The following is a 17603-nucleotide window of genomic DNA, read 5'->3' as shown; positions in this document are numbered from 1 at the left end:
GCTGTGTTCATCCAGCTCTACACTTTGTTAGCTCAGATTCTCCAGCACCTGCAGTTCCTACTATCTCTGTGTGCCTATATGTCAGGTTTTTGCCTAATTCAGTTGGCAGCTCGTATGGTGCTTTATATTTGGACAAATGTCATTGTTATGGTACAGAACAGATTCATCCCAATGATATTACAATGAAAAGCTTTCGTACGAGAAGAGAACTGAAAAAACTGGGCCTCTTTTGACGACAACGTAAGGAGATTCATAGATCTCATAGAATCCCTAAGGTGTGGAAACAGGTCCTTTGGCCCAACAAGTCCACACTGACCCTCACAGCATCCTACCCAGACCCACCCCCCTGTTACCCACCTAATCTACACAGCCCTGAACACTATGGGCAATTTAGCATGGCCAATCCACCGAGCCTGCACATCCGTCTGAAGTCTTCATATAATTAGGAAATTTCAATAAGATGAATTAGAAAAAGAAAACTGTTCGCTGGCCAGTGAACTGGTAACTGTTAGGCATTTTAAAATCACTGGCAATAGAATAAGGCAGAGCTTTAGTAAAAGTTTATTTTGGGTTGGGACATGGGAAGTCCAACTGAAAAGCAGAAACGGTGGCGGGGAATAAAATCCAGGGTATCAGGAAGCACTTCCTTCACAGAAAGGATCGTGGAAATTTGGAACTAATGCTCCGCCCAAAAGTTGACAAGCAGAAGGTGAATTGAGAGTTTCTCACTGGGGGTTAACAATCTTTTATTGTTAGATGTGGGGAATTCAGGGTTACAGAAGCAAGGCAGTTCGATTGATATAAATCAAATGTTGTAACAAGCTGAAGGGGTTTAATGGTTTACTGCTATTCCTATTTTAAACACAGTGAAGTATTCATCAGGACACTGTTGGTCCCAGATAATCTCTATATACAATGACTTTAAAGGCGCTCAGTTTTTTTGGCACGGCTCCATGAAGTCAATGTTTCCAGTTGTGACTTGTTCTGCAGGAATAGTCACCACAGCAATTATTCATCTCATCTTCAGGCTCCATGTCTTAGCTGTTACACTGGAGTCAGTTGACACGTTCCCTCACTGTCTCTGATAACAACTCCAAAGTATCCAGTTGGAACTAAACACCTATTCTCCATCAGTTTGCTGCAGCTTCTGTCTGCTTTCAGCTATAATTGTTTGCAGTTGTCAGCACAGGCTTTCAACTCAAGAGAAAAAGACTGAAGCGGCAAGAAAAAGACATGCTGATCAGCAAAAATGACAAATGTAGCCCGGCACAAGTCTTTTGAGATTGGTATCACTCTCTAGTATCACAGGAACAATCCTGTTCCAAGTAAGAATTAGTCACAGAGCACAGTGTCACACTCAAGTGTTATCAAGGTACTAATTTCCACAGTCAGTCTCCAGCTGCCTTACTGCCTCAGCCTCTCACCGTTTTACAGTGTCCATTAATCTGGGTCATCTTTTCAACAAGTTATTCACAAAGATTACTGAATTTTAGCAGCAAACATCAATTCCAACCTTAATCCATTTAACAAGCAAGTCTAGGGATATCCCATAGCTAGCATATCTCAGTTCTGGCTGGATATCTTCCTGGGGGATATATCACATGAGCACCTACGTAGAACAGCCCTGACTTTGCACTTTAGATCTCTCCACTCGGTGCACTCCACTGACCAGTCCGAAAGAACAAGCCCTGTTACCCAAATGAACTCATCAGAACATTGAAAGACACTATAAAGGAGAATTCTGAAGAGGGTGCAGGAGCAGAAGGGACTGGATATTTTTGTGTACACAGATCATTGAAAATGGCAGGATAGATAGAGAGAGTAATAAAGTAAATTACACAATATCCTTGGTTTTCTTAATAGGGGGCATGGAGTACAAGAGCAAGGAGGTGATGCTGAACTGTACAAGACACTTGTTAAACCTCAGCTGTGTACAGTTGCGGGTGTCACATTATTGGAAATGCATTGGAGTCTATACAGAAGCGATTTACAAGAATGGTTTCAGGAATGAGGAACTTCAGTTATGAGGGTAGATTGAAGAAGTTTGGACTATTGACCTTGGAGAGAAGAAGGCTAAGAGAAGATTTGATACAGGTTTTCAAAATCATGGTGTGCTTACAGAGTAGATTGGGAGGAAATGTTCCCACTAGTAAAATGAACAGGAATAGAAGGATATAGATTGACACTGATCCTGCAAAAGAAGCAAGGCAATAGTGGAAGAAAATCGTTTTCACTCAGTGAGTAGTTAGGGTGTGGCATGCACTGTCTGGAAATGTGGTGGAGGCAGGTTCAATTGAAGCATGCAAAAGGTAATTGGATGATTATTTGGATAAAAGTAACATCAAGGGTATAGGAGAAAGAGCAAGAGATTGGAATTAGGTAAAGACGTTCATTAGATGAGCCAGGGCTGGTATAATAGGCCAAATGGCCTCCTTCTGCCCCATTACAATTCTTTCATTCTGTGACCCTGACTATTGAAACAGCTTTACTCTTTCAATGCTAATATCATTCAACAAAACATTAGATTTTAATCATGCTTTTAGCATAATGGAACATTTATCAAAGGAGCGTTATAAAATGTGTGACACTGAGCCGTAAAAGGAGATATTAGGTAAGGTAACCGGAAGCTTGATCAAAGAGGTAGCCTTGAATAAAAGTGTCCTAAAGGGGAAAGCAAGCAGTGAGTTAGATAAGGAAATGGGACCTGTTGTGAGTCAAGATACAGGCAGCAGAGAAGACCCTAAGACATTGGAGAAAAAATTAGGCCATTCAGCCCATCAAGTCTGCTCTGCCATTCAAACGTGGCTGATGGGTTTGAAAAACTTATTCTCCTGCTTTCACCCTGTGACCCTTGATCCCCCTGCCAATCAAGAACCTATCTATCTCCGTCTTAAATATGTTCAATGACCTGGCCTCCACAGCCTTCTGTGGCAGTGAGTTCCATCGATTCACCACCCTCTGGCTGAAGAAGTTTCTCCTTATCTCCATTCTAAAAGATCTTCCCTTTACTCTAAAGCTGTGCCCTCGGGTCCTAGTCTCTCCTACCAATGGAAGCATCTTCCCAACATCCACTCTGTCCAGGCCATTCAGTATTCTGAAAGTTTCAATTAGATCCCCCCTCATCCTTCTAAACTCCAATGAGTATAGTCCCACAGTCCTCAAACATTCCTCATATGTTAAGAGCGACTTCAAGATTATAGCGTAGAAATGTGGAAGACCAAACAGGAGTGTGTGGGAATAGTCAGGTCTAGATGTAACAAAATCATTGATGAGGATTTCAGCAGCAGACGAACTGAGATAAGAGTAAAGTCAAGCAATGTTACAGAGGTGGAATGATGGAATATGAGGCAGAAAATGCTGGAAATTGGTGGATCTAGCAGTACCTGTGGAGAGAGAAACAGATTTATAATGTTGAGAGTCCAGTGACTCTTCTTCAGTTTCAGATTTCCAGCATCTGCAGCTTTCATATGAGGTTGGAAAATCACCTCAGAATCAAATGTTATATGAAGGTTGCAGACAGATGAATTCAAGTTTATAAATGGAAGTGGGAAGTGTCAAAGAAAGGGAAATCATTTTTGTTTTCTGTTTCTAAAATTATTTTTTTTCTCAGAGGCCTTGCACTCAGCTGTGGTCAAAATGTGAAACTTCAAGTCGTGAAGATTCCAGGATAATTCTAGAGAGTCAGCAACCCTGACTAAATTCAGCCTTTCCTCGAAGACATTGCAGTTCCACAGAATTAGCCACAGGATACTACTGCACTCCTGGCCATCTGGAACCTCGCTACCCTGCCCCATATTCACAACATACCTCGGCTAATGCGGCCCACGCACATGTTGTCAGGCGACACCACTTCCTGTTTGAGATAATACTCGGCCTGCAGTGACTCCACAGGAGCATCGCGAGTGATCACAGCCTGATAATCCGGTTCATACTTTAGAGACAGCAGCTCCTCCGAGCTGATAGGATGAAGGGTTTGGTAGGACTCTGTAATAAATCCTGGGTCGGAGTATTCAGATGGAGGAACACACTGTGCATGTTCACTGCCGTACCCTGTCAGGAGGAAGACTGAAATTAATGTACAGCAGAGAAACAAACAGTTTCTGAGAAGTAGAATCAAAACTGCAAGCTGTGAGGAGAATTGGTATCTTCAAAGAATGGTCCTCACATCAAAGTAGCATCTTGATTCTCACCAGTCCAAATTTGTACCAATTCTGATGCACACTGCCCACAATTCATACCACTCCTGAATGACATTGCAAGCACCCCATGTCCAAGTCTGGACCCAAGTATGATGGGAAGAAGTCTTGTATCCCTGAGGCAGTTCATTCATTCCAGGTGCTGCTGACCCTGGGCTAACTCTTCCAGAGGTTAAGCTCTAACTTACCCATGGGATAGGTTGAGAAGAGACTGTTTTCAGAGTAACTGGAAACGACTCCATTTACCACGTAGGGCTTGATGTCTTCTTGGCATTCTGACAGAAATGAAATTCAACAATCAGTAAACAACGTTCTTTAAAAAACAGCCTCTTAACACAGTAATCAAGTTGAGACTGTCTTGAAGATGCTTGAGATGCGTAATGGGCCACTCTGCAATGTAGACATTCAATCTCTCAGTCACATACAACTTGGCTTAATGCAAAGGAAATCTCCCATTACACTGTCCCCTCAAACATTCCCAGGACAGGGACAGCACAGATACAGCACAGATACAGAGTAAAGCTCCCTCTTCAATGTGCAAATTCTGAGTGCACCACTTTGTTGCACAAGTGCCATATCAGCCACCTTGTGCCTTGTGAGTGAGATTATCAATTTAAATTTGGTACCGATTGTTTTCCCTTTGCTTATCCGTGATGCACTACATGATACACTTTGCATTAAAGATGCGTTTCTGACGCACACATGATGAGTCAGGGGCACTTCCCAGCTGGGACACATTCTGCTATCAGCTGAGTTCATATTCCCCAATCACCCTCATGTTGGATCTTCAGCAAGGCTGAAGACTGAAGTGAGCTACATCCCAGTCTAAGACAATGTGGTAAAAGTATACAGAAGTGTGAAAGACCAGGCGAGGTTACATTACAGGCCAGCATCCCGAAAGTGCTTTCACATGATCTTTATAGAACTTGTTATATCAGATGGCATGCAACAGTTCAAAAAGTCAAATCCTCAACAACTTTCGAGGACAATTAGGATTGGCAAAAAATACCTACACTCACTTCCCATGAAAGAATACAACAAAATGCCAAGACATACAAGGCTATGGGCCAAGTCCTGGACAAAATTAGGTGGTTGTTTTTGACCAGCAGACACAATGGGCTGAAGGGCCTTTTCTGTGCTGTAGACCTCTATGACTTTAAAATCGTCCTTACATACCAACACTATCACAAAACCTTCAACTATTAGAAGTTGCACCATTAACCACATCAAATCAAATCTCATTACTGATATCTGCATCACTCTCAGCTTCATTAATGGCAAATTTGTGTATGTGTGTGTAAATGTGTGCGTATACGTCTGTTTAAACAGGTGTGTGCATATACGTGTGTGAGTGTACGCATGTATGTGTATATGTGTCTGTATGTGCATACATGTCTGTACATGTTTCATGTTTACAGTGACACAAATTAACCACTCAAATCGATTATATATTCTTTGTCAAACTTTTAAAAATATTACTGCTCCCTAAGCAAGACCAGTTTCACATATACAGTAGTGTCTCTCTGGATATCACCAGGCAGTCTGAGTGCAGTGTTTGTCATCAGAAAAGAGTACACTTCTACCGTCCTGAGGTCAGTGCAGCAGTCAGATATGAAAAGGGAAATTAGTAGTTTTTGAAAAGAAACACACAGCAAAGTCTTAATGTGCAAACACTGTCTTAAATATAACTCGATTTAGCTTTTAAGAAAGATACAGGTAAAATGGGACCTGGGAAAAATAGTCATGAGATTGTGTACTCCTCACCATCAATAGTGTAGTTTTGTGACAAAGGGTTTTCTCGATCAGTGCCAATACAATGCACTCACCCTCTTTATGGCCAGCTGGCACACACACTTGCAGCATTAGGTCACCGCCACTCAAAATACCTTAGTGGGATACTGCAAGTTGGTGGAGGGTCTCCAGCACAGCAGGTAAATGTCTAATTGATATGCAATACACTACAATAGAACAAATGCTGCACCCTTCCAGCATTTAAGTCAGAGAGCTGTTAAATATCCCATGGGCATGATCCAACAATAAGGAAGGAAAGGTTAATGCCATGAGCCTGTGGCTTACCTTTCTGAAGTTGCTCAAGATGTTCCCACAGGATGTCACCCACAAAGTCAGGGGCCAACTCCAGAAAGCTGTCCCTGCCCAGGGCACACAGAGTGGCTCCATTCATTTGCAACTGGTGGAAATCTACATTCTTCAAACTGAATTCATTCACAGCCCAGGTTAACCAGTGAGTCACATGCTCATCCATCCATTGTCGTGGGTCTGCAGGGAGACATAACAAACGCGTGGTGTTTCTGTATCTGATAATAATCATTGTGATTTTCAAAGTACAGGAGGGGCCACGGTGCAGCACTGCTTAGAGGGTTTCATAAAAGATTCTATTCAGGGTAGAGGTACAGACTTTCCAGGACTGACCTAGAAGTTTCAAGAATTAAAGCTTAACCTTCTGGACACTATTACATATAAGTCATAAAAACTATGAAAAAGATTTTTTTTGTTTAAAAAGTATGTGCTTTATTTTCATTTTCTTCAGTTTATTAGAAGTACTGGGGGACTGAGATTGGACAGGGTGACTGGGGACAAAGTAATCCTGTGGAGTAAATGTCTCCTGATAGTGTCTAATTCCAGACCGAGCAGCTGCAGTAGCAGAAACACCGAAACGAGTTGAGTTGATCTCTCAATTCAGTGGAAGTATGTAGTCACTATTAGCTCACATTCTTCCAAACTAACTATCCAACCAAAGGCTGGTACTCACTAGACTACATGTGGGTGGAAGTCGCTCATATACGTTCAAAGTAGACACTGGCTAGTTTAATTGGTTATTATTTTAATTTTGGAGATTGATCAATTTTATATAAATCTCCTAAAATTGGTCACTGCCAGCATGAAAGGGAAGCAAAGAAATCTAAAGTTTAAAAATGTGATGTTTAGAAATGCGAGTTCATTTCCCTACTGATATCACCAAGTCAGAAATGGTAGAGGATCAGAGCTTGATTGGTTTCTTCATTTACCTTCAGCCCATGTGCAATTTCACCCCTTTCCACTGAATCACATTGCTGAGTCGAAATGTAGAACCAATATTAGCTCAAATTTTTCATCCAAATCCAAAATTAACAAACGTTATTGTCAAATCCAAACAGGACTGAATTTAAACAAATGGTGCAACCAAGAATCATTTTCTACACTCAAATGATTTTCATGCACATTTATTTTGGAAATGTCTGAGCATTATTTAATAAATGGCCCTGATGAGTTTGCAAAATGCAGTGTTCCTCATGCAGTTCGATTTTGGGAAAGTTGAGTGCCATTTTTTGAGGTTAAATGTACAAAAAAATGAAATAGTAACAAACAAAGTAAGGAGGGAAGTAAGCCTCTCTGACAATGAAAATTACATTTCTCCAGGTTATACCAGCATTTAGCTGAAGGATACCTACCCAAGGTGAAACCAGTATACAACAAGCTCAATTGCAGCAAGCGGTAGTGTTTACCTTTTGGAATTCCCAGTCTTTGCTGTACCCTCGTGAATTCACTGAATGTGTCCTTAAGGGCTTGAGACATCATTTTGTTGCTGCTGGGTGTCAGCAATGGTATATCTCCACATTCCAGATCTAAATGGTATTCAGAAAATAGAAAGATGCTTGTTATACAAAAACTCAACATCCAGCAGTCATAACATTTACTTCTGGATCTGCGAATGGATGAACATATAGTTGGGTGACATGTTATTTAGATATAGGATATGTCTGCAAAATTCAATGCCAAGCAACACGTTTTTGGATGTGAGGTTTCAAGTGTGGGAAGTACTAAAAATAAACATCTGGAATCCGAGTTATCATTGGTTTTTAACAGTCCATCATCTCTCCAATTCACACACATAGCACCTTTAAATACAAGTGACTGTGGGCTGGACTTAGACTTCTGTGTTAATTCCAGAGTCCTCCTATCAGCCAATAATAAAACAAAGGTTAAACACTGCAGGTACTGGAAATTTGAAGTAAAAACACGCAGTAGGTCAGGCAGAAGTTCTTGAGAGACTTGAACATCCTTCCTCTCTCTCTGACCTGCTGAGTCTTTCCAATATTTCTTGTTGTCATTGTCATTTCACAACGTCTGCTACCAGCAGCCCTCTGCAATCTCAAACCAACCTCCCCTAAAGGAACACAGTGGTGAAGGAAAAGAATTCAGTGAGTGTCTTTTGCCCTCTCATACATTTTCCAAGCGGTATTCTCCTGGTGATTACTTCTACATTTACTCGTGGCAAGTCATGGAATTACTCATGCTGATACGATACATATCTTTTGGCAGTCATATCTAAAGCACCAGAAATTATAGATGACAGCTCAATAAACAAAGGCTGGATTAGTACTGGCAGTCCATTCAAAAATGGGTGAGGAGACCAAATCAGGAGCAGTGCGGAAACATAGAACAGTGAGAAGCAGCATGTATCACACAGGAATCAAAAAAGTGGAAAGAGATAGTAATTTAATGGAAGCTGACAAACCCTTGGTCTTATCAGAATTCAGCAAGAGACAATGTGCTCCAGCCTCCATTAACACACAACGCCCACTCGTCATGCCTGAAACCAGGGCTGTGAAAATAGAATGAAAATCAGAACTGAGCCAGTCTGAAGTAACTCAGGTGATTTCGTCACCCACGCTAATGTACCTTCTAATGCAGCCTCCACTTCTATAAAAGCAAAATAGTGCAGATTCTGAAGAAGAGTCGCATTCAACTTGAAACATTAATTCTGTTTCTCTCTGCACGTGTGCTGTCAGAGCTGCTTAGCATTTCCAGTACTTTGTGCCCCTGTGCAGCTGACACCTTTTAGCAGGGACTTGCTTGACTCAATATACATACGATGCGGCCAGTTATGCAATGTTTGGAAGCGAATGAAGAGCACAGATAAATAATTCACTCTTGTCTATGTGCTTCCCATCTGGGAATTACTATCAATGTGGGGACGGAGACAAAAGTTTGAGTTCATAGTTAATACATTTCTTCTTTCAAAAGCTGTATTCAGTCTGTAGCGACACTATTGGTGAGACGTAATAAGTTCTAAATTCTGCAAATTAATTATTCCAAAACAATTAGTTGTTAATTAGAATTCCCACTTCACAATCGTCTCTTCAACAGATTAAAGCCCTGGCATTGATTGGCACTTGAGTCTGCCAATTATCTTTACAGTTGTTAGAGCTCTTTTGGTATATTCCATTCAGTGAGTTGTTATGGTTACACATGACAGACCATAGTCAACCCCTCTTCTGTAAGCAAGTATTATCAGCTGGAAATTGTCATTAACCAGCAAACAGTTTTAAGCTCACTGTGAAGGAAGGAGTTCTGAAAGGATCAAATCAGATGCCATCTTTCTACAGGACAATGGGCAAGGACAGAGCAGAAAGGGACGGGACAGGAGATTAGAGGAGGAGTGATATGGATGGAGAGAAGACAAAAGGAGAAGAAGGGAAAGGATTAGGAGAAAACAAGGCCAGGATTTGCTGCACTGGGTGAAAGATCGGAGGAGGTGGAGATGAAACCAAAAGCAACCCGCAAGATCAGAAGGGATAGGAGACCATAAACTGTAGATTCTCTCGGGATCAGTCACCGAAAAAATAAACATTGTCCACTTTATCAGCAGACTGTGAATCTGTGTGGGATGATAAGTAAATGCTCCTTGCCAGTGACGCCCACATCCCAAGTCTGATAAGAAAATGACTCTACATAGAAACTCAATGGCATCATTGAAAAGATTGCACCTTCCGAATAGTGATTTGACATTGTCTCTCTTTCACTGTGCCAACTTTACTTAGAAGCTGGGATCCAGGCACAAGTTTAACACTAAAACTGGGTGACTTAGTTATAATAAGGTTGGGTTTTACAGTCTGTTGATTGTCAGGTGAGAAGCCCAAGGTATTCCATACTTTCAAAGTTTTGGCTCAGAAAATGATGCAGTTTGAGGCAGGGCAATGAATCTGGATAATGGAAGCAACATAACAAAAACTTGGCAGGCATGAATCATAGATGATAGACCCTTCAACACCTTTGCTCTGTCACGTTGAAGTTTACATCACTGCATGGAATCACGAATTTTGAGATTATGGAGAGATAGTACCACTGAGGGACAGAATTGAAGGGGTGAGGGAAAGAAAGTAGCAGAAAGGGGACAAGAGAGAAGAAGAGAACAGCTAGGGAGGGATAGAGTGGGACTGAAGAGAGAGTTAGAAGTGGAGAGCAGAGGCGGCCAGATGGTGAGAGAGGAAGAAGGTAGACAAGAAGAGGTGGGAGGAGGAAAGAAAGGATGAAGACAGAGGAGGAAGAAGGAGGAAAGGGACGACAGATAAGGGGAAACTGAGGGAGAGCAAGGGATCAAGAAGAGAGATGGAAAGATAGAGATAGAGAGGAGGGGATTAAAAATATGACAATATTTTGCTAACAACAAGCATGCTTAATTTTAAATTTCTTCAAACAAGATGTCACTCTGAAGCTGGTCAATGTTTACATAATAAACTTGCTTTTAATGGTAGTTTACTTTTAATGAGAGAACTAAAGAGGCATAGAACAGTTCCTTGTCCTCCCAAACCTCTTATACTGCTTCGTAGTGTTGCAATATTACAAGTTTGAATCTGAGTGTACATTAGCCAGACTTACATTGATCAATCCTCTCACTCACAAACAAAGCCAGATGTGGAGTCAGGTTCTGAGCAGCTCCACATTGTACAGCTGCTGGTCATTCACCATTCACCTTCAAAGCAAAACATTTCACCAACTTGACATAATTACACAGCAAGAAGACAGAAATTCTGGACAATCATAAGTTCTGCTGTTCTGGGAATGGAGCCATTCAGGCTAAATCAGAGAGATGAGGTCCTTCGCTGATTATTCCTTTCCTTTTTGATGTGGAGGCGCCGGTGTTGGACTGGCTTGGACAAAGTCAGATGTCACACAACACCAGGTTGTAGTCCAACAGGTTTATTTAAAATCACAAGCTTTGAAATCGCTGCTACTTTGCCAGGTGACCCTTTCCTATATCTCAGTTCAACAACTGGATACAAACCATTTGTTCCAATCACCTAAGACCTAATGATCGAAGACCTTAATGACAATCTTTAGAGAAACTCACTAGATTGCATTGAAATCACAAGCCTATGCCTGTTTCTTGTCAGAGAATTTCAATACAATAAAACTGGTTTGATTGCATTCAATACTCACATTGTCCACTGCGGTAAACATCTGAAAGACCAGTTCTGATCTATAAACATCTGGAGTTACAGCCATGTTCATTCTTATCATCAGCTGGACCTCCAATGACTACCTATTTCTCAGAACATCTGGAAGCACAGCTATATTCATTCCAGTTGTAACGAGTCCTAAAAATTCTGTGATAAAGGAATAGTCTCCTTCAGTGGTAACCCATCATTATCAAACAGTCACCAGACACTAAACATTTGGATAGAAATTGCTGGAAAAGCTCAGCTGGTCAGGCAGCATCTGTGGAGAGAAATCAACATTAATGTTTCGGGTTGAGGACCCATCCTCAGAACTCTGAGGAAAGGTCACTCTACCCAAAACGTTAACTCTGATTTTTCTCCACAGATGCTGCCTGACCTGCTGAGCTTTCCCAGCAATTTCTATTTTTGTCACTGATTTAGAGCATTCTCAGTTCTTTTGGTTTTTACTGAATATTTGGATGGTCTGTTTCAACAGAATCCATTGTGCTGGCAGCCTGTTAACTAGCAAGATACTAGATGTCAGTGCTGTGGCTAAAAGGCTTCAACATTTTCTAAGGATGTTACTGCATAGAGACATCTTCACAGCGGAGTGCAATTGATTTCAGGCACAAACCAGAATCTTGGATCAAAGCACAGGCCTTTGACTCACATTCTCTCTATCTGAGGCTGTTGGGTGAAAAGCAGAATTCACTTAAGTCTTCCCCACTGAAGAAAACTAACCCTTTTTCACAAAATATCCAGGACTGAATGGAGTTCTAAGTGTCATTAGGAGTGGGCACAGCTCAGTCCCTGATCTGAATAGAAGTAGCTAAAGTGGAGATTCAGCAGGGGTGAGTGAAGCAATGTGGTAGATGTTACTGTGAGTGGACAGTGTCATGTCTCCATGTGATAATGAAAGTGAACATGGCTGGAATTGGAGACGTTTGACTGAAGTAGACAGGGTTGGGATCTTTCTGTTAACAATCATGGGTTTGCTAAGTGAGTTTTAAATGACAGCTACGTTCAAGTGATCTGTTTCCTGAATATTCACAGCACTTTAGACTAAAGGATTTGACACAAAAGATGGTTCAAATAATTTCCCTCACAGATTTCCTGCTGTGCACTAGAAATTACTTAAGAACTTCACAGTATATTTTGCAAAGACTCCAGCTGACAGGAACAACATGCCCGACTGTTTCCTCTTAAAGGGTTTACAGTTAGTTCTGTTCCAGTTCACTCACGTCAAACAACATGGCAAGGGTTATCAGTCTTGTCACCCAGGCCTATCGGACTCCCATGCACTCTTCACTGATTGGAGGCCTGAAATGATCACAACTTTTACAATAAGCATTCAGCGCATTTCTCAATAACCCGAGTGTTATTTCTGAATCCTTAAATCGCAGGAACTCCAAGTTCCACAATGGGGAGAGGACACATCAGCCATAACGCAGCACAATTAAACAGAGCGTGTGGGTGTGGGACTGACGAGGTTGGAGGCAGAGAGGCTAAGGACTAAATATTTCCCTGCAATCAATTCCTTTCAAAGAGAATGATTATTGTTTTCTGATATAAATAAGACCTGATCTGCTGTCTCCAGGCTTAAAGAGCCTTTGTTCAGCCTCAAAGTATGAAGCACAAACCCACCCCATGGGACATACTCCCTTCTCAAACTAACACCATACCTTCGGCAAAAGAAAGAACAGTAGCTTCAGTGTAATCAGATGTGATTGAGGCCAAAGCCCTTGCAGTGACTGACCCAGGATGACTTGGCCCTTGTAACTGAGTCAGAGACAGGCTGCAGGTCACGCTCTGATACATTGCAGGCTCTGTTTCCACACGCACCACTGTACCATCCCCCCGGACAGTGGGGAGCTGCTAGTTGTCCTCAATGAATTGGGATCAAAGGGCTTCTTCTCTGAGAGCGATATAAAATCTCTTGGAGAAACAAGATTGAAATGTTGATCCATGTGCTGCAATAACTGTCCTGCAGGTTGTGTGTGTGTGTGCGCGCGCATGTGCATTTCTTTCTATATCTCCCTATTTCATTGTCTGTAGTTTTGTCCTTCCTTCTATCTCTTCTTTGATCTCCCTGTTGATTTGTTTCCTTTCTCCCACTCTCTTACCCAATTCTTCGCCTCTCTCATTTCCTCTCTCCATCTCTTTATGCATCGTGCTCCTCTCTCCCTTCCTCCTCAATCTCTCTCACTCTTTATCACTTCATCTTTATCTCTTTCTATGTCTCCCTCTCTCTGTCTCGCCCTCTCCTTTCCTGCCCACAACTATCTCACTTCCAATCATTATTTCTATTCCATCGTGTCTCTGTTTCTGTATAACTCCCAACATCTGTCCCCTAAAACAATAGGCACCTCACACAAGAACTTCAGGTAGAGATTAAGATATCCCGTTGTAAAAGATTGGGAGCTATCCAGACAGCAAAACAATTGAAATAATTTTTACACATCGCAACAAATGCTCTTTAAGTGCTGGCACAGTGTGTAATTGAAAGACAGTGTGTTGTAGCTCTGTTGATGGAGAGGATTTCCATTTCTGATCCCCCATTGATGCTGAATTAGGTGATCTCATTTGGGCACAGGCTGTAACAATCTGTGCCAATGTATTTACAGGACGAGGAGAGGATTGAAGGGAAAATTACCCCAGCTTCCAGTGTCTGAAGTTTAACAAACTCAGTTATCCTGCAGGAGAGAAGACATCTGCAGCCTCAGAGTGAGGAAATAGGTGGACTTTGATGTGATGCTTCATTTGGTTGCTGTTCAATACCTCAGCTTCATTTTGGCAATACCAATTATTATGAAACAATTCAAAGCAGAATAAGTCTGCAGCATTTCTGTCTCGCTGCTGTCAACATCTGTCCTTATCTCTGTCACAGGGTGAGACCATTTGAGCAGCATTCCTTGTCAATGTCTAATGCACAGCCGATACACAAACTACTTAACAAACTTGGGAGGTTTCTCTAGATCATAGTGGTAGTATCAGAAACACACACAGCTTTACCTACAAGAAGCTGGGTGCGGTTGTGGGGGGGGTGTGCAGTAACATGCCTTATATGTCAGCATGAGAGTAAAACTCACTATTAGTTCTTATTTCAGATTACATTTAGCAGGGGTTTCTATTTACATTGGCTAAAACCAGACCTTCACAAGCAGAAGATACAGACTGTATCACACTAACTCGTAGGAAGGAAACCACTGAAAAATCTGCAGAAGGAAACCAAGGCAAATCAAAGCTGGGAGGATTCTGATTGGATTGCAACTTGGGAGTTCTCCATTTCCCAAGCAGTGATGGAGTCACAATTTAATGTTATTATATAGATCTGTAACTGGGTTTTTGGGCAGTCAATTAACTCTTCAGACTTGAGAGATGTCCATCCCATTTCTTGTCTGCATTTTCATTCTCATTGGATTGCACACACAGTGTAGCCAATAACCTGGAGAGTTAGGATGGCAGAGTGGCTGGTATGTTGCTGGATGTTAAGGTCCAGAATCTCATGTGGCAGGAGTTAATCTAGCTGGTGGCATTGAAAAATTGTCCAGCTGGTTAGAGGAGATCGGTCATCATGGTCAAGGTGAACTTTGTGGAATTAAAGATTGACTGTTTGACCCTGTAGCTTCAGCTAAAGAAAAGAAACATCAAGTTTCAATAAGAAGTTGGTCCAGGTCTCTCAAGGATAATTAGCAGGAATAGCCCAGTGTCAACATTGCAACAGTCTGAGGCTCAGAAAATCTTTGCTTCTTTCTTCAGGGTAAAGTTGCATTCAGGTCCAATACCAATGCTTCGTCTTTACCATGTGACAGTGCAACAAAACAACAATAGGTTATTTTACTGCCTACGCTATGAAATCAGCATGACACCTTGCCCCCTCCTAAATCACCCACTGATTTCCCCGACCACGTTGATAGATTTGTGTTTTGATTGACTTCCCTTTCCTGTTAGCGTTATTTTTCCACATTCAAGAAAAATCCTTCAAAAGTAAGAAGGCAAAGTCACTACAGTCTTACCAGACCATAGGGCTGCTCTCTCATTAGACAGAGAGATGATTAGTCGTGGTTTAACCTGAAGGTCAGCACACTTCAGGTGAGGGGAGAGGTTGAGAAGGAGAGTCCTTCCTGGTAATCTCAGCTGGTGCGGGAATTGACCCCACACTGTTGGCACCTCTGTGTTGCAAAGTCGCTGTCCAGCTAACCAAGCACTAATGGCAAACAAAATGCATCCACTTTTATTTTACAATTAATTTTATCCTTCACACCCTTTGAGGAATTCTTCAAAGTGTCATACCCAATTGGGCTGATATTAACCCTTAATTTGTCTCCTTCAAGTAGAAGAGGCAACTAAGGGACATGGGAGACAGGATGGGAAGAGGTAATTAGTGTGGGAGGCAGCTGTGTGTGGTATATACACTGACACAGACCTGTTCGGACAAATGGCTTGTTTCCATGCCATCATTTTATTGATTAAAAGAGTGAGAAACCAAAATCACCCCAACACACAAAATCCATTTTTGCAGTTTAGAAACTAAAATGGGTGTTTTTCACAATGCCTGAAAAAATGGTAGTAACGACTAAGCTAACATTTCAGGCAGGTCAACAACCTATCATCAGCCTACTGGCCTGAAACACAAACTCTGTTTCTCTTGAGATGCTGTTGGACCTGCGATTATTTCCTGTCAGATTTCCAGCATTGGCAGTATTTTTATTTTGAAATTGTTGCAGTGATAACAAATTTTAGGTTTAATTGAAATCCAAAAAATAACAATGCCCAAAATCAACCTGTTACACATCATGTTGGACATTGACATTTAAACACAATAACTACAGTATATACTGATGTCACAATATGTCTATTGATCACTCTCAGACATCCAGCATTGATGACAGCCATTGTGTGGCACAAACACTCCAAAAGTTAGACCACTTCAGCAAAGTGGCTTGCTTCTTTACAGGAGATGCTATTATTGTGTTACAAGAAAAATGTATTAGCAAACCAGGCAAAGGAGACTATTCACTCAGAATTCTTTCCAACTATATTGTCTTTAACAATACAATGTTGGGTAGTGTTTTCTGGCGCAATGAGAGTGCCCTTACTTTTCAGCCAGGATTTGTGTGTTCACATCCCAAGCGCCCTGGAGTTGTGCGCAACATGTCTGAACAGATTGATTAAAATAACAACAAGGTTCTAATCATGGGCTGAAAACTGCGCATCGTCCTTGTGTGTATCAATTCAATGAGATGTTCAAGCAGCCATCAATCAATCAGACCCTTTATGAACCCAGCAACACCACAGAGCTTTTCAGCTCCATATGGAAAAGGACAGCACAGCTGTAGTAAATGAGTGGAATAAGATTGCAACATAAAGAGGAGTCGAACCTGCAATAGATTAATTTTTATCAGAATCCTGAGGATGGTGGGTTGAAGAAGAATGAGGATGTGTTAATGTGGGGAGAAAAAAGCCTGAGTTCTCTCCTTTATCATACAACTCCTTACATAGATCCTAACCTCCCTGGAGATATAATAAGATGGTGTCAGTATTTAACCCAGTTAAAGACGAGGCTGTCAGTGGCCATGGCTTCCTGCAGATTTGAATGTATATGATATTAGAGCTAACCAAAGCTTTCATGTGGCCCAAGTGTAAATGTCTTGACCTACAAAAGTTGCATAGATCCCACTTTTGCAATATGCCACAACATTACTCACACCTCAGCCTCTCTTGCATTCTTACCTGCGGTCAGTCATAACAAGTGAGCTTTCAACTTGCCTCTTTGCTGCTCGTGACTGGAATAGGCAGAGGGAAAATAAAATAGATCCTGGTATCTCTCAATAAGGCCAAGATCTGACTGTCATTTTCTACAAGAAAGAGCATAATTCCCAGTTTTTAACAATCTTGAATTTCTCACTCAATAAATAGAAACATCATACTAAAATGGCTTCTACGCTATGGACCTTGAACAAAAAACTGCACTGCAACTCCAAAAATACAGGATTGCACACTGTCTACATTTACTTTTCAATCCTAGTTAAAGCAAATCAAAAAAGCCTCAAAGCTGAGCTGTTATACATTATAGACCAGAATGTGACAACAATTTTGTTTGGTTTACAAGATAATGTGTTTGTGTAGATCATTTATTTCAACTGGATAGATTATGGAGAATACAAAGAGTATTTCACAAGTTATA

General features: G+C 41.4%; 1 protein-coding gene across 1 annotated transcript in view; it reads right to left on the bottom strand.

The window, feature by feature from the left end:
- Positions 1–17603, bottom strand: part of LOC109935925 (v-ets avian erythroblastosis virus E26 oncogene homolog 1) — an 89395-nt gene that overhangs the window by 23438 nt on the left and 48354 nt on the right. Inside the window, exons 5-8 of the mRNA XM_048615598.1 lie at positions 7700–7819; positions 6273–6473; positions 4385–4471; positions 3808–4050 (exon numbers count right to left, since the gene is read on the bottom strand). Coding sequence (XP_048471555.1) covers positions 3808–4050; positions 4385–4471; positions 6273–6473; positions 7700–7819 — 651 coding nt within the window. The remainder of the gene's footprint in view (positions 1–3807; positions 4051–4384; positions 4472–6272; positions 6474–7699; positions 7820–17603) is intronic.

This window comes from Rhincodon typus, chromosome 32 (genome assembly GCF_021869965.1).
Source record: "Rhincodon typus isolate 14 chromosome 32, sRhiTyp1.1, whole genome shotgun sequence".
Classification (NCBI taxonomy): Eukaryota; Metazoa; Chordata; class Chondrichthyes; order Orectolobiformes; family Rhincodontidae; genus Rhincodon; species Rhincodon typus.
The sequence above is the reverse complement of the archived record's forward strand: the minus strand, read 5'-3'. Positions and strand labels throughout refer to the sequence as shown.